The sequence below is a fragment of the Sphaerodactylus townsendi genome, linkage group LG06 (assembly GCF_021028975.2).
Source record: "Sphaerodactylus townsendi isolate TG3544 linkage group LG06, MPM_Stown_v2.3, whole genome shotgun sequence".
Lineage (NCBI taxonomy): Eukaryota > Metazoa > Chordata > Lepidosauria > Squamata > Sphaerodactylidae > Sphaerodactylus > Sphaerodactylus townsendi.
The window spans coordinates 77,629,544-77,654,894 of NC_059430.1; the positions used below are offsets into that span (position 1 = coordinate 77,629,544).

The window sequence follows — 25,351 nt, forward strand, 5'->3', positions numbered from 1 at the left end:
GTTTCTCTTTGGTTAAACCCAATCACACAGCTCACAGAAACTATATTTGAACAGACAGCAAATGGTAAATGGATCATCTAAAAATATAGAAGTTAGAAGAAGCAAAAATAGTAATACTTTTTTTTTATTTAATAGCTGATGTTCCCAGTATTTTACACAAGAACAGGACAAACTAGAAAGCCGGGAACACTATCTAAAACAAACCTCCTGCATGAACCATACCCAAAACAAATAACAGCACGAATGAAATTCTTACAGAAACTGTCAAACATTTTTTTCTTCTGGGTTGATGTGCATGGTCAAAACATCTACCACAAAATCAAGCTATGCTCAAACAACAGGCTGTGGAAACAAGACTGCCAAGTTTCAGGCTACTGAAAATATTATCATCTGTAAGGTTATGCTGATAAATCATACTTTCTGGCTGCTACTGTGATGGATACAGTGGCAGAGGTAGCAGCAGGGAGGGAGGAAAAGAGTCTTCTTTTTCCATCCCTTCTTCCTGGCACCTAGAATCACATGTTCCAGGGTTCCTGAAACCTAGCAGTCTCCTGAACCTGGTGAAAAGTAATGTCACGTTTTAGCTAACTTTTGGCAATCTCATAGGTTTTCAGGGCACGAGATGCCTGTCTCCTTGACTTCTTTGGTCATCTCCCATCCAAATACAAAACAGGCCCAAACTTGCTTAGTTTTTGAGATCTGATGACATCAGACTAGCCTGAGCCATCCAAGTCAGGACACCTGGAACCTGCCATAGCAATATTCTAGGTGCCAGGAAGAGGGGGTGGAAAAAGAAGACTCTTTTCCTCCCTCCCTGCTGCTACCTCTGCCACTGTATCCACCACAGTAGCAGCCAGAAAAATGGGTGTGTGAATGGGAAGAATTTTCTTTCCAGTCTAGAATAAAGCTGAGTTGGAGAAAAATAAACCCTACAAAGCCTGAACACTTGCCTCATATTGAAGGAAAGTACCAGGAGATGCCAGGACATACCCAAAGGCAAAGAAATTCAGACTTTAGTATCCTCACTAGTATCTGTTTCCTTTAGTTCACTAATAATGCTGAGAGTTCACTGGTTTAACTCTATATTTTTCAAAGGCTTCCCCTCCACTTAAGAATTTTAAGGGGCCCAGTGATTCTTTGCTTGTTTTCCTTAGAATACAAGGCCCCTGTAAAAAGCCTCAATGCATGTTATATTTCCAGGACATCACAATATGCTGGTCTGCCACTAATTAGTGATCTACAATCTAGTTTTACATTGGATTCTTTCAAAAGACTAAAGTTCATGACTTTTCCATAGGACTATTACAGAAGCTGCAGCTCCATGAGAGCACAAAACAGAGAATTCTTGCTCACCTTCACTGCAAAAGGATTGTATGGACACTTTTTCAATTTAAGAAGAAAAGTTTGGATTTATATCCCCCCTTTCTCTCCTGTAGGAGACTCAAAGGGGCTTACAATCTCCTTGCCCTTCCCCCCTCACAACAAACACCCTGTGAGGTGGGTGGGGCTGAGAGAGCTCAGAAGAACTGTGACTAACCCAAGGTGTGTGTGGGAGTAAGCCTCCACAGCTCAAGCGGCAGAGCGGGGAATTAAACCCGGTTCCTCCAGATTAGAATGCACCTGCTCTTAACTGCTACACCACTGCTGTTTAGGATATTCACTAAGAATAAGTTAGCCTTCTGAATTCAGCAGGAAAAGTAAAGCAGTTAAGCTGACTGTTGTGGGTTTTCTGGGCTATGGGGTCCTGGTTTGCTGGTTTTTGCACTAGGGTAACCACATCAAGCATCTTCAAAGGCATGTCACAGTAAGATGTGCTGCTCTCTCTGATGAGCAGTTCAGGTTTGGGCCAGGGATCCCTTCAGCTAAGATCAGATATACATATAGTTATAACCAGTATCCAATCACAGTGACAATTACCATCCACAGCAGGGGTAGGGAACCTGCGGCTCTCCAGATGTTCAGGAACTACAATTCCCATCAGCCCCTACCAGCATGGCCAATTGGCCATGCTGACAGAGGCTGATGGGAATTGTAGTTCCTGAACATCTGGAGAGCCGCAGGTTCCCTACCCCTGATCCACAGGAACCTTTTCCAGATGTTACATTTAAAGGTATTCAACTATGCATACCAGCATAGGGCAGCCATCCTCCAGATGGGGCCTGAAGGGTTCCTAGAATTACAACTAATCTCCAGACTACAGAGATCAGCTCCTCTGGAGAAAATGGCTGCTTTGGAGGGTGGACGCTATGGCATTACACCCCACTAAAGTTCCCTTCCTCCACAAACCCTGTCTTTCCCTGGCTCTACCGCCAAATCTCCAGGGATTTCCCAATATGGAGCTGGCAACCTTAAAATGCTGCATAACTTGTTTAGTGTATACTGAATTTCTAAATGTGCTTTGTGCTCTATTCAAACAAAAATGGGGACTGTGGTATCAGGACAATTGAGCACGATATGCATTCCTTGTACATGCAATAGGATACCCTCATGTGTGACATCTAAAAATGAATCCTATGGTTACAATAATCTTGCATTGCAGCAGTATTATCGCCAGATAGAATATTATTGCAGTCCTGAAAAGGGAGCGGTCTTTGAAAAGCCAGCTGCAAAATTAATTTCTGGACAAATCCCTATATAGTCAGCATTTCTCTGTTTGTGCACTTGTATTGTGGACCAGTTAGGGGTGATGCTCATGCATGTGAGACAACACAGACACACACACCCCTTGATACTGCATGTCATGCTGCTGAAAACCTTTTAGCTAAACAACTAAATGATTCCAACCATCCTCTGGAAACAGAAGACAAAAGCCAGCTTGACAATATTTACTTGCTTATCACCTTTGTCCAACTGGCAGATTGCTCCTCCTGAGGAGAGGAGAAAAATCTGCTTTGCTGCTACTGTACCATGCTGGGCTAAAAGGTAGGAGGAAAATGAACATAAGGCAATGAGGAAAATAAAAGGTTATTTTAGTTACAATGCATTCACCAGGGATTTGGGGCAGCATCTGTGGATCTCTGCAGGACCAAACTGAGACTTGATTCTGATGAAGGTAGCTGTGAGATGATATGAGAATCAAGAACACATTCACACATCCTGTAACCAACCCTCTATTGTTTTTCCCAGGGTGGCTACACAATATGCAGTTATCACAGAGTACAGAAGAAAATGACTGTTTAGTGAACACCACACAGTAATACCCAGATCCTGAGTTAATACCCTTGATAAAAACAAGTTGGGCTGAATTTAATAGAAACTGTAAGCATAATGGATACAAACCCCCTCTATCCCTCTCTATCACCAGGGATGTGTATAAGCCATGCTAAAACATTTTATTTTTTCCTACACTGTACACTCTTACCTTCCTTTAACATAATTCTAAATGAATGTTTGACAATTAAAATTCTGTGCCTAAGCAACACCAGTTGCTTCCCAAGAAGGGGGATGTCTGGAAAGTATTATAAAATGGAGTACATTTGCTCATTACCTTGTGTTTTGCATAATTTGTTCTGTGATTTCACCCACACACAAACACACTTAATTCTGGTATTCCAAACGTTTTAAACATAACTTTATACTCATAAAGTGTAGAAACGTATTCTCAAGAAGCTGAATTCTGCACTATTTTCTGCTTCATGCAGTACACCCAGCTATTATCTTTCATTTTGAGCTATTTCCTATTCTTCTCATCCAAACATAAGAACTCCTCATTTGCTACAACAGACTTCACATCCCAGGCTATTCATCCCATTATTGTTTTTGTTCGACCACTAATCAGAAATGGGCACAGTTTATCATGTACAAATCTATGCATAAAATGTAAGCCTTGGCCCTGGGAATCTTGTGTTGAAATCCCAGTTCATCTATAATCTGTCTTGGAAGTCTCTTTTTCATTCTCTGTTTCACAGATGTAAAGAAAGTACTATGAATAACAGTAATCAGACTCATATGGTTTTTGTAAAGACAGCTGAGAAGTGGAAGTAATATACCTTTATGTGATAATATTATATTTTATAATGCTATGCTTATTGTTGTTTATAATGTTATATTTATGATGCTATGTTCATAATGTTATACCTATGATGTTTATGATGCTATGTTTACTGATCCTTGTTTATTGATATTATGTTTTTTAATGTCTGTTGCGTGATGCTATGATTTCTGATATTGTTATTATATTGTTGTGCCCGGCCCTGAGCCTTTCAGGGGAGGGTGGCATATAAATTAAAGATGCGATACAATTCAATGAAAAGTACTCATAATGTAATCTTAAGCAGAGTTACATCTTGCTAAACCTACTGAATTCAACAGAAGGGCAAAACTACTTAGGATTACACTGCAAATTATTTATCTGTTTAAGCCACTATAAAGTCTTGTCAGATCTCAGAAGCTAAACAGGGTTAGCCTTGGTTAATACATGGATGGAGCACCACCAAGGAAGTGGAGAGTTGCTACACAGTTGCAAGCAATGGCAAGCCACCTCTGTTCATCTTTTGTTTTGAAAATCTCATGAGGGGTCACCATAAGCTGCAACTTGACACCACATTCCACCACCAAGGTGCACTGAGGAAGGGGGTGGATCCAGGACTCCAAATAGCAAGGCTCTGTGCCAGTAGTAGATTAAACCCTGCATTTTCAAGAGCATCATTTTTATTAAGAGCCTGAGCCCAGACGCTGTGTTCTGAGCTTTCTGTCAGCTGACTTTGTTACAGCGAATTGCCAGTAACAATAAGTGATTTCAGCTCAGCAACTTAATGAGGTGCAGGAAGCAGGCGTTTCTTCAAAGCAGGAAGGATTTTATTGCAGGTGATTTCTTGGCACAGCTCAACCAAAGGACCACCACATGGCTGTGCATCAGCCCCTTTTATACATTTCCCAGTAACCCAGAAAAGGGGTGTAGGGCAGTCCCACCCCCATAGTGCAAAACCCAGGAAGGGGGCGGTCTCCTTTCATCTAATACAGAGAAAATATCCTAGAACACCAAAGGGAGAAAACAATCCCTTTGCACATGCTGATGAGTTCAAATCCCAGCAGAAAAGCTTACACCTTCTTGCCTGAGTTGGTTCCTTGGGAGTGTTAGACAAGATTGTACAAGTTTAAACGCATCCAATGAATTCTTGGATCCTGAAAAGTAAGGATGTGGAACAGTAAAACTTCAAACAGTCCAATATAGCAAAACAGGGGTGATGACATCTTCCAACGGGCTAAGGGTGACCCTTGGGTGCTGGAGAAACAGATCTCGATTAGCAGAGTCCAAAGAGGGTGGGTTAAGTCATTATCAAAGAGTGCGGCTGGGCGTTGGTCTGAGCTACATTGCAGAGTTTTCAACTTCCTGGTTAACTTTCTAATATCAGACCTTAACTGGCTATTGCTTCTATTCTCAGACACAAATTTCTTAAAAAAAATAACATTTCCAACCTAAAGATTATTAGGAAAACCTTGTAAAGGATAAACACACATAACTTATATACTTTATATGGGCAGTGGACTGTAAGCATCTACCTACTGGGCAGGGCTCGCTACTAAAACTAATAGAACCTTTAAATTTCCTAACTGAAGGAACCTTATTAAAGCTAAAAATCCCTAAACTGCAGGCATAGAAAGCTTAACTAAGAGGGAGCTTTTACTACATCCTAGGAATGACATAAACACAAGGGAAATCATATAGTATTGGCACAATCATGCATATACATTCTTTGTAGAACCTTATGAAGGCTTCTGAAACAATAATAATACACAGGTCTCTGTATCCGGAAGCAGGGAGCCAGTGTGTAGCTAAAAGGCAACCTTGACTTCAGGGAAAATATTTTGTGGTTTATTTTCCTAGACCATCGGTAAACAACTCTCATAGGACCAACACATATGTCTGCATAACTGAGCCTGAGATATAAACTCCATAGTAGCTTTTCATTATATGACAATTATACAGGGGTGGGATCAGAGGTGGGATCCAACCAATTCTCACCACTTCTCTAGAAGTGGTTACTAGTTTTTTCTGAGTGCCGAGAAGGGGTTACTAAAGCAACCTCCCTGCCCAATAGGGACTGGAGGTGCATGTGTGCAGCGGCACCACTGTTTGAATCCCACCACCATCGGAACCTGTTATTAAAATTTTTGGATCCCACCACTGGGTGTAATTGATACAGGGATGGCATTTAGAGTCTACCATAACCTCAATATTAAGTCCTAGGAGTATTGCAGACCCCTGATATCTTGCATAGCATTTCTCTCTTCAGCTCAAAATAATACTGAATGATCAACATCTCTTTATGTTAATTGCTTCATCAAGAAAAAGTAGCCATTACTATGTTGTTCAATGAGAGTTTTCATCATACCAAGTTTATTTAAATTAAAATATATCTGACATGTCAAATATTTTTATTCTAGATAATAATTGGGGCACAATTGATTCCAATACTATTTTTAAAAAAGTTACAACAGAAATTGAAACTCCAGAGAACAATAAATCCCTTCGTATAGCAGAACACATGAAGTGGCATAGATTAGGGCAGAATGGTACACATTTTTATAACCCTGCAGGGGTCCATTATGATTCCAGATGTGCATAAGAGTTCATTTGGAAGTGAAAGAGAAAGTGAAAAGGAATAGAGACTGGAAAACTTTTGCTGGCAACCAATTTCATGAATACTTCAGAATTGACTCAAGATTTATGAAAACACGGTGCCCCTTTGGGAAGCAATTATTTAATTGTTCCCTCCACCCATCCAGCACACAGCCAGCAATTTTCTAAGCTCTCTATAAAACCTATACACATTATTATAGCATACATAGGCTCTATCCACCTGTACCTTCAAGCTGGATCGGTATATACTATACATATATAAAGGGAGAGGAGGGAAGCAAGCTAGACTGCATGGGATAGTTGTTTATGTGACATGGGTTCAGTGCATGGACCTGAGGTTGTTTAGACAGCTTAGAGAGGATAGTTCAGATGAAGTCTTCATTGTTGTTCTCCCTGTAGTGCATCTGGAATTGTCAAAATATTCTACCTTGAGACCCATTTTACTTTCGTGTATCTGTTCTAGTCACAGCATAGTGGAGTGAATACAGAGCTTCATGCACACATCAATGCTGCTGGATCCTATATCTCAGACCCAGAAGCAGAAAAGTCTCCAGTATGCTATAAAAGGCTACATTAATGGAGCAAGTTAAGTTTGCACTCCTTCACTTCAAAGAGATTAGCTCAAATTAATGTTGATGCTAATCAATCCTAGTGGTGTGCATGGAATTTGAAAATCAATTATCTCTTCCAACTGCAATAAAATATTTACATAGTATTTTGGTATTGGAGGTTAGATAGTGTTTTCTGAGGGTCCAATCAAAAAAGAAGAGTGCACTTAAATTCCATTCATTTCAAACGGGCTTAAGTTCATTACAAATTTCATTTTTGGGGGGCCATGTGAGAAATAGGATGTAAATCTTTATGTAATATGATGTAAAATTTAAATATATGACCACTGAATCAACACATTTCATTGTATAATCTATCTATATAAAAGGCAAGGCTTATTGGTGATTATTCACTTTTTAAACGACTGCACTGGTGCACAACTGGAGGGGGCAGGTTGCACTGTTGCTAGTGGCAAAGATCCCATGGGGACATCTGGGGACAAATGCCCTAAGTACTCCATGTGGGGGTTGCAAAATCACCTGATCGCGCCCCACCCCCTCCTCTGCCCGATTGGACCTCCTCGTCATCCTCTCCTTGTCTGCTTTGGCATAAAAAACTCACTCAGGCCCTTTCCGCATGGGCAGTTTATGGTGCCCTGGGGACGGAAAAACGCCGTCCCCAGGGAGGCATTACTCCCGGCATAGGGGCCGCCTCTTGCGCGGCAGCGCCTTATCATGCCAGCCGACCAGCCGGCGCTTTTCTTCAAACCTATTTCAAGACAAGCGTTTAGGTTTTACAGGAAACACCGGTTTGGAGCCGCTGCCGTGCGAATGGCAGCGGCTTCCAGGTGCCTTCCCTCCCAACCGGGCGACTCACCAGTCCTGCAGCCCTCTGGCGTGTCGCCGAGGCCTGGGGACATTCCTTTGCTCCTACATGCGACCCTGGTGCTGGTCACGCCAGGAGCAGGGGGTGAACCTCCTGGCCTCGGCGACACTGCATACGGAGGGCCAGCAAGGACTGGTGAGGTCGCTTCTGGATTTACGGCAAACACGAGCTCTCGCGCCGTCGTCTTGAGCCGATTCCTCCTGGGAGACCATCCATCTGCGAACGGTCCCCAGAGGGTCAATGGTCGGCCGAGATTACGCCCGACCCGACCCCTTCCACTCCATGCGAACTTGCTCTCAGATTTAGGTATTTATGTCTTCACAATCAGCTAACCTTTTAAGTTATGGTGAGTCCCAATTTCATTTTACACAGTTTCCCAGCATGCTCAGGGCATCTGAAAATCACTATTTTGTAATTTGCCCTCATTCCTTTTTGCCCCTCCAAAAGGATATTTCCTCCAAACTGTCCCCCAGCACCCTCAGAGCCTGCATGCAAATGAGCCTTCTTATCATTGGCTCCTACTTTCAGTTTTGCCACATGAAGTGGGGGAGAGAAAACTGGGGAAAGGGCTGGAATGCAACCAGCAGGGATAGTAGAGAAAAGATCGTGCATGCCCTTCTGAAAATTGCACCGGTAAGTTTTAAAAGAAAAGAACAGAACAGATGACTTTCTATTTTCAGTTTTATAGAGGCTTCACGAGGGGGTTAATCAAAACAAAAGCTAGTTTGTGGCTTTTACCTGTTATCTTCCAGCATAAGTACAGTATGATATCTGTGAATTGCATTTGCATGAGATCTTTAATGCATTGAATATGAAAATAATCCCTTTATAGGTAACAGTTTAGCACTATAAAACTACATTATGCAAACAGCACACAGGCAGCATGAACTTTGGAGATTCAGAATCTGAAGAGTTTACAAAATAATCTCATAAATGCTAGAATGCATCCAGCCATGCAACTTGAACAATTGAACCTGCAAAGTTTTAATTAGTAGGTTTTTTTATATTATGCATAAGCCATAAAAAAAATCATGCATGTACATGTTTGTGATGTAAGTGTTGCATACTTGATTCTACTTGAAAAAGATCTGTCTTTAAACCTTCCAGTCTTCCCCCTTGCTATTTTAGTTGCCTGAGGCTATTTGGCTTTTGGTATAGCTTTTGGCATATAATTTTATAATACTGTGTCTCTCAAAGTAAGTGCATAATGTAGTTTTTCACTTTAGATAGTAGAATGAATTTCAGATACATAATAGTTCGCTAAGGAATGCAAGTCATATTGTTCCAACCTCCAGGTGGTGGCTGGAGATCTCATGGAATTACAAATGATTTTCAGGTACAGAGATCAGTTCAACAGGATAAAATTACAACTTTGTATGGTAGATTATGCAATGCACTCCACTGAAATCTGTCCTCCCCCTGAACCTCCTTCCTCAGGTTTCACCTTGAAAATCTCCAGGTATTTCCCAGTCTGGAACAGGCAACCCTAGTTCTGCACAAAGTAGGATGTTTTAATAATAGCTACATCTTCAATGTTTGTGATATCTAAATTGCAAACAAAGGAGCCTAGAAGAAAGAGCTGGAGACACAAACACATAGCTGTTCATAATTTCTCTACATCTGGGATTGTAGAGAGTGATGTGTTGGAATGCTTGGAGTAAACTCCCCACAGTAAACTCCCTGAGGTTTAACAAAAAGGCATCTCTCTCTCTCTCTCTCTCTCTCTCTCTCTCTCTCTCTCTCTCTCTCTCTCTCTCTCTCTCTCTCTCTCTGAGTTTTTGTAATTACAAGTGTGAAATAGTCATTCAGAGGAAGAGATGGAAATTCAGGCTGGCTTGTGCTGTGGCTTATTTGGGCAGGTTTGAAATTGGCTATTGGCTATTATTCCTGGCAATGCTTGGGAGAAATGCAAAGGAATGAGTAGAGGGTAATAAAACATTATTCAGCTGTAATAAAACATTTTGAAAGCATTTTAAGTTGTATGACATACTTTTAAGTGTTATAACAATTGTTAAACATTTTGAAAGCATTTTGAAAATGTTGTCAAAATTTTATCTCTGCTGTGTGCCATGGCCCATTGCTGTGTTCAGATTTGTGAGTTGAGACATGTTCTATAATATGATAGTGGCTTTGAGATAACCTGGTGCAAAAATTGTTCTTTGGTTGTAGTGGGGGAGGTGGCCTTTGGTTATGGTGAGGGAGGGTGGCTTTCCAGGGTGTGTGTGTGCAAAACTCAGATTTTGCCCCAGGCTCCATTTTCCCTAGCTATTTCAGCTATTCCTCTGGCTGTTGTGAACACACTGTAGAACATAAAAGGGTGGGGGCCATGGGGCTGGCAAGCGACAAGAATGAGAAAAGTAAGGGGGAGTGGGACATGGAAGGATCCAATGGGGTTGAACCCCAGCTGGCCAGGAAAGAGAGACTGAGGAGAAGGAGGGAGAAAAGTAAGGCAGGATAGAGGATGATGACATCCTTCACCTCATAGAGGGCATGACCAAGAGCAGAGCACCTTCCTGAGGGAGCCCTTTTTTTATCCCTCTCCTGTCAGGTTGGCAAAGGTCTCAGCCTGGGTGGGAACATGAGAAACTCTCTCAAAGCTTGGATGTGTGCCCCACTTCCAACCCTGACAACTTTCTCACCTTCTATGCCCCACTGTCCATGGGCATGCGCAAGTGAGACTCTTGCCACATGCAGAGTGGCGAGCCTTGCTAAGCCTCTAAGAGGGAAACTTGCGGTCATCAAAGACTAGTGCTGGCTCCTGTAGGTCTGTAGGAATTTCTGCCTTTGTCTTATCAAAGTCAGAAATGGCTTTTCCTGGGCAAAAAAGATCTGGCCAGAGCGGTTAAATCTAGATTGTGGTGTGGTAGCTCTGACCAGGAGTTAGTCAGCTATGGCTTTTACTGGACAGAAAAGATCTGGCCAGTGTGGTTACATCTAACTGGGTTGAGCTCTACGTTGGGCTGCCCTTGAAAAGTATTTGGAAACTGCAGAGGTCCTTTCCTCAAGGGCCAATAAACGTGGGTGAAGGGTGGGATAAAGCCCATGTTGGGTGGGAACTTCTCACAGTTCCCACCCCTAACACGGGTCTAACCTGCCCCTCACCCATGCCATTGGCCACAGGGTGGGTTTTTTGAGAATTGTGTTTTCAGCTATTTTTATTTTAACGCGGCCCACAGCCATGGCTGAGCGAACAGCCGTGGCTGTGTGTCATGTTTGGGGACTGCAATCAAATCAGAGAATTGCAGCCCCCAGCTCCCACCTGCAAAGCCACGCAGGGGGAACAGGGCCCTTTGCAGGGAGGCATGGGCCAGCCAGCCATGCGAACAGCCAGGAGCGAGGAAGAGGATCATGTAACCAGCCTCTCATCTGGGTTTATTGGCCCATGCGGAAAGGGCCAGAATGTTGCTGTTGATTGGAATGGGTCATAGCTTGCATATCACTCCAGTCTTGGCTCCCTATTTGTATCTGGTTATCTGGTTATCTTTAGGGGCCCTGTTTCTGGTGCTCCCACGTTCTGAGATTAGGCAGATGGCAATCCTTCTTGGTCATGGCACCAAAGCTCTGGAATTCTTTCTCCAGGTAGATCTGTTTGTTCCTTTTTGTTACCATCTGCCACCAGCGGGTGAAAACATGTCTGTGTTGTCTGGCATTCCATCACTAACCTCTCCTTTCTGATCAGCATTTTAATTGTTACATTAATGTCTTCATGTGCATTGTAGCACTGTTTTCAATAGTTTTAATGATGTGGGAGGTAGTTTGTTTTCATTATTTTAAAATGCGATTTTATTATTGTTTTAATTTGTTAGCTGCCTTGATGGCCCTTTTGAAGGCAAAAAAGCAGGATATAAATTTTGTAAAATAGTGAAATACATAAGGAAGGGCAGCATATTCAGAAGCAACACAGGGATTCATTTCTTAAGTCAGTCTACTTTTCCCCATAGAACTCTGGGAAAGGTTAAGAAGTCCTGTATATTTGTGTGCAACTGGGTGCTGTAACTGGGGAATGGTTCCTACCCAGCAAATAACAGCTTTAAATGTGCACATACACCTCTTCACACCTGGTCAAATAAACATCAGCACAAAGCTCTTAAGCTAAGTGAAGTGGAAAAGAGTCACTGCAAGACAACAACCGGCAAAAATGCTATTTGAATTATCTGTTTGCAGAATAAAGCTGCCTGTTTACATGACAGTATTTACTGCAGAATCTGAAAGGAATGATTTGACTTGGAGAAGCAACACTGGTCAATTCTGCATAGCACAAATAAGACATCATTCGGATGCAAAAAAAAAGACATCTTGGGGAGGAACTCTGCACAGCTTTTTCTCCAAGGCATCCTCAGCAAATCTTATCTCATCCAAGCTGTCGTATTTTGAAAATGCTAAAAGGTGAACTTTTCCCCCTCAAGTTGTCTGCAAGACATCTCCTGCCTGGCTGTCCAGAACTCAGGAAGCATCTTATTTTCCCCACATGACAGTTAAGTTCTCTGGTCAGTTTCCTCCTCAGCTTGTACCCTACACTTTGTGCACTCCTGAAGGGATTCCCCCTGCCTCCATCTGCTGAAGGTTGCTCCAGGACATTTGCTCTACAGGCTCCAATCCTGGGTGCCTTTTCAATCTGAAAAGTACATAGTTGTACAAAATTTGTCCTGCCAATTCTGACAATATATTGTTTTCCTATTTTTTTATTTTCAATAAGCTGAATGCAAAGAAATACAGACATGCTATGAGAAGGTTAGTCACTCAGAGGACTAGCCTACCATCCACTGAAAAGCATTGGGACTGCGGAGGTCTGGTCTACTGCCCATTGAGAAGCATTGGGTAGACCTGTCCTCCACGGTTCCAATGCTTTTCAATGGATGGTAAACCAGTTCTCCGAGTGGCTAAGTTTCTCACATTGTATCTGCATTTCTTCGCAGACACCCCATTGACAGTTTTTAAAAAGAAAACTATAAACTGCCAGAATTGGCAGTATGAGCTGAATACAGCTATGTACCTTTCAGGCTGAAAAGGTGCCCAGGATCGGAGTCTACAGAGCAAACGTCCTGGGGCAACCTTCAGCAAATTCAGGCAGGGAGAATCCCTTCATCAACATACAAAATGTTGGGTGCAAGCTGAGGAGGAATTGAACAGAGAGTAAAATGATTGGGTGGGGGAAAGTCTGTTTTCTCCTCTGATGCCTGTGCTGTTCAGACAAAAAATGAGAGATGGCTTTTTTAAAGACATCCCCAGGATGTTTTATTTGGGCTGTGCAGAATGCACTACTGTGTGTTTTTGTGCTTGTACATAAACATGGTTTAGCATTGTATTGTTGAAGGCTTTCATATCCAGAATCACTGGGGTGTTGTAGGGTTTCCAGGCTGTAAAGCTCCACTTACTTTACTACCATTAGATCCTCTGAAGATGCCAGCCACAGATGCAGGCGAAACATCAGGAGAAAATGCTACTGGAACATGGCCATACAGCCCGGAAACCCCACAACACCCCAGTGGTTTAGCATTTCTTGACCACTTCTTTTCCCAGGGAAGTCCAATTCCTCAGCAGCTTGCCTCCTCTCACAGGGTTCAACCTGTTTACATCTTAAATGATGCGTCTGAAGCCCTAAAGAACAGGGGGAGTGGTTTGAAGTCTGATTTTCAGCAGGAAAGTAGGAAGCTGAGAAGGGGGAGTTAAGCACCCCTTCATGACAGCATTGGGATGGGGACTTGCCAGCTCCTTTTTTCTTGGTGACTCCAGACCTTGAGAATAGCAAAATAATGAGGTTTGTTTCTGAGATACCTAGAAAATAATGTGGTTGGGGGAATGGCTGCATAGCGCTTACACAAAGTGGGGGACTTGCGAGAACTTATGAGGGAGGAGAATCTTTTTCCCTGCTAGAACCCCATTGCCTCTGCTTTTACTCTGCCTAACTGTATGTTTCCTTTTGTCCTTCCCTCACTGATGCTTTCTTCCCTTCTCTTGGTCAATCCCTTTTTTAAAAAATAACTTTATGCTGTATGCTACTTTATGCAGTAAGGCAAGGCAGAATAGAAATGCTTTAATAAATAAATGATACATGTGGGGGGGGGCTAAAATCTGAAGCAATTCAATAGGTTGAGGGTTCTGTAGAACTCCTGTTACAATATTACATAAGCTTGGTCACCAAGAACTGGATTTTAATTTCATAGGCACAGATACAAATGTGCACTCATGTGTTTTGTTAACTGTTGTTTGCAACTGTATATCTATATATACAAGTGAGAGCCCACAAGACTTCTCCCACTTACTTTTGGGCTCTGCTGCAGCCACTACCAGATCTGGAGAGACTCTCAGGCGGATTCCACATGGGCCAAAAGCAGTGGTGTGAAAACGGTGTAAACCCCTTTATACCGTTTTAAACCATTTTACAACGTTTTCACACCGCTGTTTTTGGCCCATGCCGAATCTGCCTCAGTCTATGCTGCAGCCATCATTGGTTCCAAGATTACATAGCCACCTCTGAGTGGTTCCAAGATTACATAGCCACCTCTGCTAGGCCCTGAATGACTCCTGGGTTCTGCCACAGCTGCTGCTGGGCTTGGAACAGATACCTGACTCTGATGGTCAACCCAGGAAGTAGAGTACATTCTATGAGCTTGTGCAGAGGAGAGGTTAAACCCTCAATATATTTTTAAGTATTTAGGTTTTTCTGCAAAAATGGGAAGTCCCCAAAGTTTGCAGAAAAACCTGTCTTATGTGGACCTGATCCACACCATTAGAATATATTTATACACACATGTGTGTATTTTTAAAGTTTGCTTTAATATTATGTTTGTTTACGCTTTGGGGACTCTACGCTGGATAAAAAGGCTGCATTGAAATGTTTTAAATAAATAAATATACATACTGTGAAGCAATTCTGTGCACTTCAAACCAGTTTGGAATTAACTCCCAAACAATCACAAGCTCAAAGTAACAGGTTTTAAGAACTAATATTTCCCTTCAAAGACATGCCAAAATGGTGTGTGTGTTTTATTTCAAAGAAACCCTTTATTATTTGCATGATCTATAATTAAAACCCAAAAAAGATGTCTCCTCTTTTTGCCAGCAACTGTGTTACATCAATTAAATGGGTAACTAGGAGCTTTCCCCCAGAGGGGCAACCATGTGACCCAGTATTGATTAAGACTGCAGTGGAATGCTATTTGCAATCTCATTGCATAATGGAAATCAGGAAGTAGCTGTCATGGTTTCCGAAGACAAATTGCTGGTATCTGAGACAATTCATGGGCTCCTTTCCTTTTTGCCGCTCTCAATTCTCTGCTAATGCATGTTCTACAGGGATTAGTTTCTTAAATCAGTCTACTGTGCTGTCTCCAATAGTGAAAATGAGGGAAAGCTGCAATCTGGGTGATCCTGCATTAGAGAGGATGTTAAGTGACCATGATGACTATCACTGCTTCTCAGCTATGTATTATTTAATAGGGTAAAAAAGACTTTAAAAAGAGAGAGCTGGCAATTAGAAAGAGGTACAACAGCCAATGTGATTATTACCTGTGAGGACAAGGATAAAATAAGGAGCAGTTTGGGAGATTTCTTTCTAGTTTCTAATCTTTTCTGGACAGCAAGCAGCCTAAGAGTGTGTGGGAACAGCAGCCTCACACCCTATGCCTTGTGCTACTCGCTGCTGTATCTCCAGTATCCAGTATCTCCCCCCCCCACGCCCTAGTTCCTACTCCCCATTACACTTGTGCAAAAGCATGGATATGATGGCGATCATGACACTCCCCCCTCCATGGCTCAGATGTCTCCCCTTCCCCCTTTTTTCTATTTCCAGTCCCTCAATTCCACACAGTGGTGACAGAAGGAGTGCCCACAAGGAGCTCCATACAGTCACTACAAAGAAGCCCCTTTGAACTGGAGCAGACACTTTTTTGATCTTGTTTAAAGAAGAAAGCACCATGAACACAACAAAACAGTGCTAAATATAAGATGATGTTGAGCTGATGTAAGGCTCCTTAACTAAATAGGTAGACAAGTTCCCCTGGGAGTTTCGATTTCCTCCTTGACTTTCTAACAGAAGCGATTTATTTAATTTCCCCATATTTAAAATATTTCTATTCTGCCTATCTGCCAAATTGCCTTGTCTTGAAGTTGTGAAATAGAGCAATTCAGTAGTCCACTGACAAGAGGAAGAAAACACACAAAATAGAAGCATCACGCATAAAAAAAAACACGGATCTGCCACAACAGTTTATATTCTACCAAATAAACTATTTTACCTAACTTCCTGGGTGCAAAATGTTAAGGCATCCTCTGCTATTCTGAAATGCTGACTGTTGCCAAACAGACCAGTTATATTGATTAGATATGCTGGAATACCCACCAATTGGGCAGTTGTCTGTTATGGTGGGTTATTTGGAAGATCTTCCAGGTTCCCCAGATCCCGGGCACTTGTGAAGAAACTCAACCGGTTTATTTACTTATAATACAACTTGGACCAAGAAACCCTAACTGCAATAACTCAGAAATCTATCTTAACAACTACACCAATGCTTCTTCTCAGATACCACCAAAAGGCAGATAGCCTAGCCTACAGTGGTGGGATTCAGAAGGTTCGTAGCACTTCGGCAGAACCGGTTGTTAAAATAGTGCTTGTAAACAACCAGTTGTTAAATTATTTGAATCCCACCATTGGAACCAGTTGTTAAATTATTTTAATCCCACCGCTGCTGTCCTACAAATATTAACTCTCTCTTATTATTACCATCTTTTTAAAAAAACTCCTTATCATAGCACCATGATTAGGTGTTGTGATCTCAGGAGTTGAACATTCCCTAGAAACAATCCAGTCTAAATTTCTTACAGCTCTCTTTGGAGTACCTTGTTGTATGTCCAATGCCCTTCTTAAATTAGAAGCAGGACTAGTCCCTCTAAAAGCAGGAGCCTGGCTACAAGCCATATCTTTCTGACTCAAGTTAAAATTATTTTCCTCTGGCCTAACTCCATCAATCTTTGCAGATAATTTCTATTCAAAATGGTTGAGAATAATAGCAGGAAAATTACTCTATCTTGGTATGTCCAGTGTAGCTTTACATCATCTTGGGCACCAATGAGCCAGAATATTAACTAAACAAAGACTATGGGACATTTCCCTCCAAACTGACAGAGTGCAAAGCCACATAGTGGGAAACTGTGACAAAACTTTTGTCCCCAAAAGTTATTTGTATACTCTGAAAAAACCTAAACATGGCAGAGCATTTACCTTAGCATTTACCAGAATCAATGCCCCTCCATTGGCCTTATTGGAACCAAGATATGTCTGTATGCCTTATGCTCTTCATCACTGTCCATGCCAGTCAGGAATTATAGAAACCACAGAACATGTGCTTTATATTGTAGTTTCTATTAAGATATTCAAACTTGGTACATCTCTACAATTTTGTCTAAATACCAAGATAGAACAAGCCGCTTTTATATTTCTTTACTTCTCAGTGATACTTCCAATGAAACTACCCTTAAGGTAGTGAGATTCTGACTCTTAAAAACTATAAATGTCCTAACTACATATGAAGCCCATATTGACAGCTAAAACTGAAATGCTTTAACAACCTTGATTGTGGACATCATCTCTAAAGACTGCTGCCTAGTGTGAGTTCCCTAGGGAAGCCCAAGCCATACCCAGGCAACCAGTAATATCATGATCAAGTGCTGCTCTGATTGACTGCCTTCAATAGATAGCACCAGCTGTGCAACTGCTAGTAGAAAGGGATGTATCCAGTACAAAGTGCAAAGGGAAGGCAAAACAACCTTAGCTACTTCACCTAGCCATGACCCTGGGGCAAAATTAGCAGTAAAATCTTCAGTAGAATTGCACCTTTTAAAGTCTACTTAAGTCAGCTTAGGATAACATTGTGATTTCCCTGCTGTGCAAATGCAAATGTGGGAAAACAAAACTTGATCCAGCTAAACTGCCTCATTTAGTGTCTGAGTGTGGCAGTGAATAGTAAGAATGACATAAACTGATCCAAGACTCAGCTTGAGTGAAGGACACAGTGATTGTACAAGATACATTCTTCTGGTGATTGCATTTGCTGCAAAGTTCTCAACATACCAAATCTTCATCAGATCCGGAAACATGAAGCCATGCTTTTTGATAATTATCACTTTGGAAGGACTGCGTACCACCTACATCCTCCTCCTAGCAAAAATAAGGATTCTTATTCAGAATTTTAAATATTATTCAGGTGGTCCTTCCTCCTTTTATTTTTTGGTCTCCTTGGGCCTAAGATTGACCACTACAAGACAGATACATTGTCCATCTCTCTGTCTGAAAGTTACGTGTGTAAAAATCAATACATCATTCTGATCATCCATATCAATTCAAACAACAGTGTATTTCAGTGGGAACAGTCCATACTCTTAGTAAGCTGAGAGTCATGAAGCATTTGATCAATCAAGTGATGCACATGTGAACTGCAGGTTCATAACTGATGGAGAACAAGAATGGCCTAATTTGTCCTGTTTTGTTTTCTGCGCCAAGAATACCTGCATGCTCATGAACAAAGACCAGCAAGAGAAGTGTCAATAAGAAGCAATATCCATGGTGTATATTGAAAGCATCTTGAATTCAGTGTACCATTATCTATTTACTATCCAGCAGAGTTTAAAATTAAATGCTGGCTGGCTAATCAGTTCCTGCCAAGTCTATTGATTAGGACTCCATCATCTGCCACCACGTTTGAAGAGTCTAGATGTGGCAGGTTTACCTTTCTGCTGTTTATGCTTTAGGACTTAATAAAGTATACATTGAAGTCAATGAATAATATGTCAACACAATTGTTGTTCTGATTTGATCTGCCCAGACTTGTCTAGAGGTGGGGGGAATTATAAGCTTGCAGAAATTAAGGAAGAAGCTAAGTTTCTCAGGGAAGTAATGATGCTTCATTATATTTAATGTAGTTAGACAATGGATCAATATTTGTAGCATTCCAAGCATATTTTCCCATTTAAAGAGTTTCTCTGGCCATTTGACAAGCAGGTTAATGAGTAAAATTTCCTACAATTGCATCAGGCTTGGCAGAACTGTACAAAAATTTACAGTTAAATACAGAAAACACTAGTCTAGAAGAATATACCACTGAATACATAAACACTCTAGACCTCTGGAGCAAATATATTGAAATAGGTACAACTTAAATATATGTGCATTTACTCTAGAGGTAAATGCCTCATAAAGTTCATAGGTGTACAACCACAATTGTGAAAACAAAATTCTGCAAGCATCGTGAAGCACATTTCAGACTGACAAACTTCTGGGGACTGTTCCCAAGCTACTTCTGGATGTGCTTCTTGAGTCTCTCTCACACAAAGGCCGATTCCATGACACAAATTAGCTGCATTCTCAAACCTACATATGCAAAAATACAACATTAGAATGTACCTTTAAGTTTGGTTCATCAAAAGGTGCATGTAACCAAACTAATGAAATTTGCCGATCTCCACTGGTAATGAAGCCTTGAAACATGTGCATTCATCCCTTTTTTATCCTCCTCTTTTCAAATGTTTATTCTGTGCACTAGTCTTAGGCTGCTTATGCACAAGGTGCCTGCTGCATGGTGGAGGCAAATGTCAGTCACAGCAAGATTTCTTGTACAGACATATTTCATCAAGTCCCACTTCCATTTTCCATTCTTTCCACGTAAAGCGAGACCACCTGTAGCACAATTTTCATTTTGCTTTGTTGCCTGAGTGGGCAGATTTGCCTGTGAGCACAGCCTTGCTCTGAACGTCTTCCCTTGACACATGGCCAGCCTCCACCCTTCTCACTCTCTCACACTGCACACCTTGCCCTTTCCCCTCCCCTTCCATGTTGCCAGCTCACAAAAAAGTCACAGAAAACAAGCTCACTCAAATGGACTTAACCAAAACACACTGCCCTCCACCTTCTCATGCTGATATATCAAGATATCGACATAATAAGAACATGCTTTGAATAAGAGTGCTTGGAAATAACACGTCTCTCTGTCCTCTGGCAGCAGCAGCAGGAAGTTGCGTGGGAGAGAGAGAATACCGGCTATAGCACAATGTCCCCTTCTTTGTCAGCGTGTGGTCCAGGGAATTGAGAGGGAGATAATTTTTGGAACAAAAGTTTAATTTAAGGATAAGCCAGAAATTTTGACTACTGGGTGTAATGAGATCTGCACCTTTAAGAACAAGTGCCTTAAAGATCTGTGCCTTTAAGAATTAGCTGATGGGTGACGTTAAAAGAATCATGTCTGAGAGAGTTCTCTACAGAAAAACTGCATGCACAGGCATAAATGCCTCCTTGTGTAAAAACAGACCCCACTACAAGTCCACTGTGCACTGAAGAGTCCTGAGGTAAGCCCTCCATGCATAATCAGTCTTAAGTGTATAAGATAGTTGAACAATAATTTTTTTGTAACCCTGTGATTGTTGGCGGAACTTTGTCAATCGGAATGTCAATGTCCTCAATTTTGGATCCTTCCTTGAAAGGTATCCATTTCTACTGATGTAAGTACTCAAATAGATCAATAATGTGCTTCAGCCATGAGTACTCCTCCTATATTGCTAAATGGCATGTTCTAATGTTTGAACAACAGCTTTGCTCAGTGGAATCAAAATTTTAGTGCATTACATCCAATAGGAATTGGAACTATCCAGTTCTATACAAACCACATTCTCTTACACATTACTATCATCATTTACTGAAAAAAACTGATAAACATTTAAGATATTTTCAGCTATTTTTCATAGGCTCTCTAGTATAGAATTACTTGTTTTCACTGTGCTTGTTTTCATTGTGTTTCAGAAATGTGCTTCATAAATGTCCATAAATGCTCATGTTACCTTTTAAAGTCTTACCTTAAAAAGTCTTAAAATGTTAGCCACCATGATGGACACAGAACTTGCAGCAGCTCCTATTACCCCTGTTATCTTGTCTGGCTTTGTGAAAATAGGGGGGTCTCCGTTAGCACATTTCACATCAGATCCATCTTTCTCAATCAAAGCTTGCACAAATGTTAATGATTGCTCCAAAGCATAAGTGTCCCTGGAACAAGTGTCTAGGATCCGGACGCCCAAACTAACATTGGCGAGAAGATCAGGGTCCTTGTTGATCTGATCGATTGCATATAGCATTGCCTCAAGCCGATGGATCCCTTTCTCCTTTTTAAGCTCTCCACAAGGGACCCCTCTTTCCCCTTTGGCATGGACAGGGAAGAGTCCTCCCAAGATGATATCTCCATCGAGTCGAATGGAGTGGGCATATTCCTGGCCATGAGTTCCTTTCATCATTGGGAGTATCCAGCAGAATTTGGCTGCGAGCAAGAAGAAACAATGGCAAGAGACCAGATGTTTGTCTTCGTATACCATTTTTTCTGAAGGCAATGTTGCAGTCCAAGACCCAGGTTTTCTGCTTGCTAGAGGAGGAGGTGGAGGATTTGAAGTTACCCCTTCTGAAGGCTACCATCAGTGCCCAGTGAACAAGAATATAGAATCATGCAGTAGGTAGAAAAGAGGAGTGAAGGGTTTTTTATTTTTTTAAACAGAAGTCCTAAAGAAGAGTTTCACAAGGAGAAGCCATTTGTGATATGATTGTCATGGGTGTCCTTGCTTGGTGAGGGCATTCAGAGATTGCAGAATATCAGTGTAAGTATCCCCAGTGGTGGGAAGAGATCAGCAATCCACATTCTCGGTCTGTGCTTTGTGACTGAGATAGTCCTGAAATGTCAGAAATAAAAAACTTATTAGAACAATTATTTTATATTTGTCATTACAATTTTTTAAAAGGGGGAAATGAAAGTTTAATTTCCATTTTGTGCTCCCACTTTCTCTGAAGACATTTACACACCGCTCTACTCTTTAGATGCATGTATTTATTTTCTAGATTTTGCAAGTTTATTTCTGAACAAATACATAATGTTTGTTTGTGGCTTTTCTTTGATTTGTATTACTGTTTTTATTTACTTGCTTTTTATTGTTTTAATTGTGCACTCTTTGGAAAAGCTTCTGGAGAGGAAGCATACAAATTGGTTTAGTGTTTAGAATGTTAGACAAGGTAGGATGTGAGAGTTACAGGTCTGAATCCCCACTCTGCAATGGAAGCTTTCCAAGTGGCTTTAGGTCAGTCACACACCCTCAGCCTAACCTACATGGCAAAGTTTTGTTGACATAAAATAAATGAGAGAAGAATGATGAAAGCCATTGGAAGTACCCATGAGGGGGAAAGGAAGGATATAAATGAAGTGAATAAGTAAATAAGTAAGTAAATAAATAAATAAACAAACAAACAAACAAACAAACCCTTGTGATTGCATGTAATAGAAATCTACAGAAGCTAAAATGCTATTTGAAAAGATTACCTTCCAACATCCCCTAAGTCATGATTCAAGCATCTTCCATGCAGGGAGATTTGAGTTCTAGCTCATGCATCTCTTCACAAGCAAGATGTCACTTCAAAATGTTACGTGGAAGCATAGAAAGATGGTCGACTTATCTCTTTTGGTATGTTCATGAGATACCTGAAGCCACGCTAGAGAGAAAGATAGCACTAACAACTGTGAAGCACTCATTAGCCAATCCAGTAAGTGTTTGAACAAACATTCCCACTGGTGGAAGATAGTGAACATTCTTCACCCACATGGCATCCTTTGCACTCAACCCATTTTGTATTTGACACCAAGTTTTGTCATACGGAATAAAAGCAAAATCTAGTACTGGGTATGTAAAAGATCTAATCCCTGCCATATCCAGATAAAAGGGTCAGATAGTGGGTGATGAGAAAAACTTCTGAGACAATAGAAAGCTTCTCTTTCTCAGAGAAGACAATTCTGAAATTGAAAGACCAGTATTTGCTCCAAAAAAATTCAGATAGACATGAGCTGTAAATTCCCCACTGGGAACATATTCCTGAAGCTTGCATGGGTTAGATTCAAACTGGAGAATATGGCACATGAGGAGAAGGAGCTTCAGCCTTCCCCTGTCCTGCTTTTCCAACCAGAGATGGCCCTGGGGATGCTATTTTCCCTATTGTGCATTGTATATACACTGCTAGGTGCAACTAGGGTTCCCATATGAGGCAAATAATGTCCCCCTCCATGGCTGTCTCAGGGTAGGAAAATAGTGTTGGAGAGAGGCTAAAGGCTCTTCTCTGCTTATGCTACAGGTCTGATCCAAACTGGAACCAATATGTGAAAATAAGTGGGGAATTTATACATCAGACTGAAAGTCAAACTGGGAAACCCAGATAAAACCCATGGGAAAAGACAATACATAGTTAGGAGGACCACAGTGGCTTAACCAATCCAAACAGGATTGGTTGAATGGTGGTACAAAACTATGCTGCAAATCTTTACCAAAATATAAATGAACCCCCGCATGATTCCATGACACTTTTGTTATACCAACATTCAACCAATCCTGTTTGGAAGTCTCATCCCTTGCAACCCTAGTCTTAAAAGGCCATGTCCCTACAAGTAGAACTGCAAAATGATAAGGCTTCCATGTCTATGAAAATCACATGGTCTGCACTCCTGTATGTACATGGTTTTAAAAACTCAGTTTTCCAACAGCAAAATAAAGACATGAAACATGTAGAGGTAGTCTGAATAAGAGAGTGTTCCTATTGGGGATATCATAGAGAAAGGGTGAGTGAACAGCAAGGTTTTTGTTTAAAAGATTGCTATGTAGTCCCTTGTTTTTATTTGAATATACTGTATGCTGAATCTTTATAAGCCATAGCACATGTTTACAGAAGGTTGGATTCCATCAGAGTAGTCTCCCCGGCACAACACCAAGTATAAATCAGCACACATTTTGGTCTAGTCAGGTTTTTTGCAACCTTAGAGTCAATAGGGCACACTTTGCTCTTCATTCCATGTAAATAAATCTAAAGGAATGCCGCTAGCTTAAAATATATCTATCCAGATGTAGAGCTGTGTAACTGAGAAAACAAAATTTTGCCCTGCTGATTATGAATCACCATTAGCCCCAAACACCTAGAAATCATCTTTACATTTATCGGCTAAAGCCTTCGAGCAGAGAACATTCCAATAAAATTTAGTATCCACAGTTACCAGCAATGCTCAAGAATTGTACTGTAGATGCTGATATTTTGTTGCTCACATTACAAGCGTATGTATGCTACAGAATTCTAACCCCATTCTTGAAGAATTGGTTCCCGACATAAAAATTTCAACTCAAATTTAGGATGTGGTATTAGGGAGGATTTCGTTTTAAGTGCCTTTTTTTTTACAATCATCTGCTGTTTGAACTACAGCAGCAATTTCACAAAAGTAAGCCTGGATACCAGGAAAATAGAAGTCCCTTTACTCCTGTTTCAGTGGATTAGCTCCAGAAGAGTTAGACAAAGAAGGAATCTGGGGAGAGGGGGTTATTTTAAGCATGCTAAAAGCAAAACTCCTGTGTGCAGACTATGCAGTCGTCATTGTGCATTCAGTTACTCCCATTTGCTCTGCGGACAATTGGAACCAGATGAAGGAGGAATAAAGGCTGAAGTTACTGTCTGTAGACACTGGCCATGCGTATGTATAGCTGCTGCTTCAGGGTCTCCTCCATGTGTATTCTTCAGCATACAGGACATTGCTTCCTAAACATGATAGCTGATCCTATAACTTGTCTGAAATAAATGGGACTTCCGTTTGACACCCAAAAAACTAGATTATATTGCAGTGTATATAAAAAAATAAGAGCTACCAGTCCTCAAAGAAGGGCCCCCATAACATCGCTGTGTAAATTGTCTGTTAGGACTAAATGATCCAATTACAGCAATGTTACAAATCCTCAGTGAAATCTGTTGAAAGTAGCAAAGCCAGGGCAGTTTCAGAGAGACAGAGAAAATCTCCTTTATGAGTTGATACTTTTGGTTTATAGGAACTTCTCTTTATTTGTCCCAGTGCACTAGTATGCTCAGGCACATAGTATGGAAATTAATGATGTAGGTTATGTTGCAACAGGTTTAGTGGGTAGAGGTCGCTGGCACTAGAAAAGAGCTAGTTAATGGGTAAATTGACCAACTATGGTTTTAGTGGATGTACTTTTGACTACAGAGGACAGATGTTCCCAGTACAGCTACTTTTAAGAAAGTGCGACTGAGATTTACCTTGGCCACTGCTGCTGCCCAGAGGTGGGGCAGGAAGAGGGGAAAGGCTCAGCACTGGCATCCAGCCCAGCATGGGCCTGGCCTGCCCAACTGATGTTTGAGTGACATCCCTGGAGGAGGCAGGGCCACGGCCTTATATGGGCAGGGCAGGCCATCCCGCACCTCTTCTCACCGGTCTTCTCTCTCCCTCACGTCACCTGGCAGCTCTTAATCAGGCCACGTGGAACAGTGGAAAA

General features: G+C 41.3%; 1 protein-coding gene across 5 annotated transcripts in view; it reads right to left on the reverse strand.

Annotated features, from left to right (window-relative positions):
* GRM8 (glutamate metabotropic receptor 8) overlaps positions 1–25,351 on the reverse strand; it is a 687,726-nt gene that overhangs the window by 648,959 nt on the left and 13,416 nt on the right. For all 5 annotated transcript variants that reach the window (XM_048499900.1, XM_048499895.1, XM_048499896.1 and 2 more), the window contains exon 2: positions 20,858–21,715. In XM_048499900.1, the coding sequence (XP_048355857.1) occupies positions 20,858–21,367 (510 nt within the window). In that variant the 5' untranslated portion in view covers positions 21,368–21,715. The remainder of the gene's footprint in view (positions 1–20,857; positions 21,716–25,351) is intronic.